The 2,742-nt window shown below is 45.2% G+C and overlaps 1 protein-coding gene across 1 annotated transcript; it reads left to right on the top strand.

Moving 5' to 3' along the window:
• Positions 1-285: 285 nt before the first annotated feature.
• Positions 286-1,826, top strand: LOC149347712 (uncharacterized). The gene is made up of 3 exons (XM_089585652.1): positions 286-929; positions 1,133-1,340; positions 1,438-1,826. The coding sequence occupies exons 1-3, from the start codon at positions 462-464 to the stop codon at positions 1,824-1,826; spliced, it is 1,065 nt and encodes a 354-aa protein (XP_089441778.1). The 5' UTR covers positions 286-461.
• Positions 1,827-2,742: the final 916 nt, after the last annotated feature.

The raw sequence follows: 2,742 nt of genomic DNA, 5'->3' as shown, positions 1-2,742 counted from the left end.
GCCGATGTCGCGAAATTACAAAAACCGTGAATGTGACACTGGCTGGCTCGCCGCCCTTGGCTGCGTACGGAGCGGGCATCCTAATGGCGGACGTCGTAGCAGACGACGCGGTTGTCTCCACCCTGCACGGCGGCGGCGGGAGGAGCGCGCGCATCGAGGCACCCTAGATCGGCGCGCTCTGTTGCGCCATCTCGTGGTCAGAATTGGAGCTAGCGTAATATGAGTACGCGTCGCGCTTGTTTTTATTATGCTATAACTGCGGAATAAATGTAATTTTCTTTTGTTTTCTCTATATTAGTTTAAAATAGGGGTGTTTTGGATGCAGTAGAGGAATATTTGTGTTAGAAAAAATGTTTGCGACTGCGACGCTACGAAAATGAAGCCAAGTGCTAACCGCCAGGTCAGTTGTTCTTTCGCGCGCTTTTTTAGTTGCTTCTGCTCTGCTTATATCCGTTTCCAAGATGCCGAAAAGCATATTGCAAGATCCGCTACTCCTGTCGAGACTTAAATGGTCCGAGATAGAAGATTTGTTGTGCCTGGAAGTGTTTGGACAGACGCGCCGTGACCCACTTTCCGTACGTGGACTTCTCAACATTGACGCGATGGACAGTGGTGTTTTCAGGACCTATTTTCGTTTTGAAAAGGATGATGTGCGGCGACTAAGGGTGGCCTTGCGCATCCCCGAACACGTGGTAACCCCGCAGAGGGTTTCAGTACCTGGCGACGAGGCTCTGTGCATAACGCTTAGACGGCTGGCTTATCCAAACCGGTTAATGGATCTCGAGGACCTTTTCGGGCGGCACAGTTCGACGGTGTCCTCCTTGGCAAATCAAGTTCTCCGGCACATCGACGAATGTTTCTTTCACTTGCTGGATGACGTAAATAATCACAGCTGGCTCAACATCGACACACTGGAGAAATTCTCGCAGGTAAGTGGCTAATACATCATAATTAGGTTTGAAACCTACTCAGGCTAGGAAAAACGGCCGCCTTGGCCGAGATTCGATCCCGCATCCTCAGGCACACTAGTCGAGCGCCCTAACCACTGCGCCAGCACGGCGGGGCTGTACATCATAACTAGGATCACAGATCAATTTGTAGAAATTTTGAACCCACTTGTTTGTTCTTTCAGGCCATTCATTCCAAAGGAGCCCCTCTGACGAACTGCTGGGCTTTCATCGATGGCACAGCACGGGCAATTTGCCGACCCTCAAGGGACCAAAAACTTTATTTCAGCGGCCACAAACGATTCCATGCCCTGAAGTATCAAGCCATAATGTGCCCCAATGGAATCATTTGCCAATTGGATGGGTCATATCCCGGCAGTAAGCATGATGCTGGTGAGTGAATAACCAACTTCAGCAAAAACAAATGAGCCCAGCTGTCCTAACCAAGTGCTGCTGACTCATATAATACTATATTTTTTTACTCTTTCAGGTAACTTTGGGATCAGCAAAGTGTACTCTAAACTGGAAAAGCTTGTTCAAGGGCATGATTACTGCATTTATGGAGACCCTGCCTACCCACTGCGGCCCCTTCTGCTCAAGCCCTATGGCGGTGCATCCTTGACTCCGGAGCAGTGCGAATTTAATAAGGCTATGAGTAGTGTGAGGCAGGCCGTGGAGTGGGGTTTCGGTAAAATTGCAGGGCTGTTTGCTTTCGTAGACTTTAAGAAGAACCGAAAGATGTACTTCCAGAACTTGCCCCGAATCTACAAAGCGAGTGCTCTTCTTGCAAACTGCCATACCTGTTTATACAGTGCCCAGGTATCGCAATATTTCGGACTTGATCCACCAGATCTTGAAGCTTACCTCACTCCTCTGTAGTTCTAGCAAACCAGACATATTCTGAATTTTTGCAAAACCTTATCCTAAAATACAGACTAAACGCAAACACCTAGCACAGGAGTCACATATTTTTATTCAAAAAGTGAAAAATTGCTTGGCTTTGCGCGTTGATCATTTTCTGAAGGCTTTCAAGTAGTTTTTCATGCTCTCTTTCATGGCGAGAGACTTCAAGCTGGTGTTTTTTTTCTTCTAGATCCAGCTTCCGCTCCTCAAGAGCGAGTCGCCGTGCCTCATTTTCCACTTTTGCATTTTCAATTTTCATCTTTTCTTTCTCAATTTCCATCTCCTTCAGGCGTATTTCATATTCGTGCGTCTCACGCATGGTCAGCAGCTGGAGGCCCATATGTTGTGGTCCTCTGCCTCCTGCAAAGACAGGCACAGAAGGCTATTTTTAAATTTAATTCATACCTCTGCGACAACCTTTGTGAAACTGGACTTTACTCCTTCTTTTAACTTTCTATCTCCTGAATTCCATTCCCCCTTTCTCAGCTTATGCCTTGTGAAAAACTTCTCGAATAAAAAAAATAATTCATGTAAGAGCATCTACTAAAGCACAAAAGTCAGCATTGCATTTTTCCACAAAACATAATGAATTGGCATTTCACAACTGAAGCTGACTGATTTTTATGAAATCAATGTTGAAGTACTAATTTGCACACAAATGGGAAAAAGAACCCATAGCAAGAAGAGTAGAACATTTAGAAATCTCTTTTTTTTCTTTTTTCATTATGACTTTTCAACTATGACTGGATGTTGTTATGCTGTAATTGCCTTGCAATCATGTTCCGAATGTGTATAGCTCTTTTAATGTGTATCTGCAAGTGTTGACATGTCGCTATGCAACATCTAATTCTCTGTTGTTAGCCAATATATAAGCCATGGGCCAAACTTTGTC

This window comes from Amblyomma mixtum, chromosome 4, assembly GCF_055824585.1.
Source record: "Amblyomma mixtum isolate Tamu chromosome 4, ASM5582458v1, whole genome shotgun sequence".
NCBI lineage: Eukaryota > Metazoa > Arthropoda > Arachnida > Ixodida > Ixodidae > Amblyomma > Amblyomma mixtum.
This window is presented reverse-complemented; position numbering and strand designations above follow the sequence as displayed.

What these genes read in the sequence shown, in the direction of transcription:
- LOC149347712 (XM_089585652.1), top strand. Translation starts at nt 462, where the DNA reads ATGCCGAAAAGCATATTGCAAGATCCGCTACTCCTGTCGAGACTTAAA. An exon ending in CACTGGAGAAATTCTCGCAG is followed by an intron (nt 930 to 1,132) that starts GTAAGTGGCTAA and finishes TTGTTCTTTCAG; the next exon opens with GCCATTCATTCCAAAGGAGC. An exon ending in CGGCAGTAAGCATGATGCTG is followed by an intron (nt 1,341 to 1,437) that starts GTGAGTGAATAA and finishes TTACTCTTTCAG; the next exon opens with GTAACTTTGGGATCAGCAAA.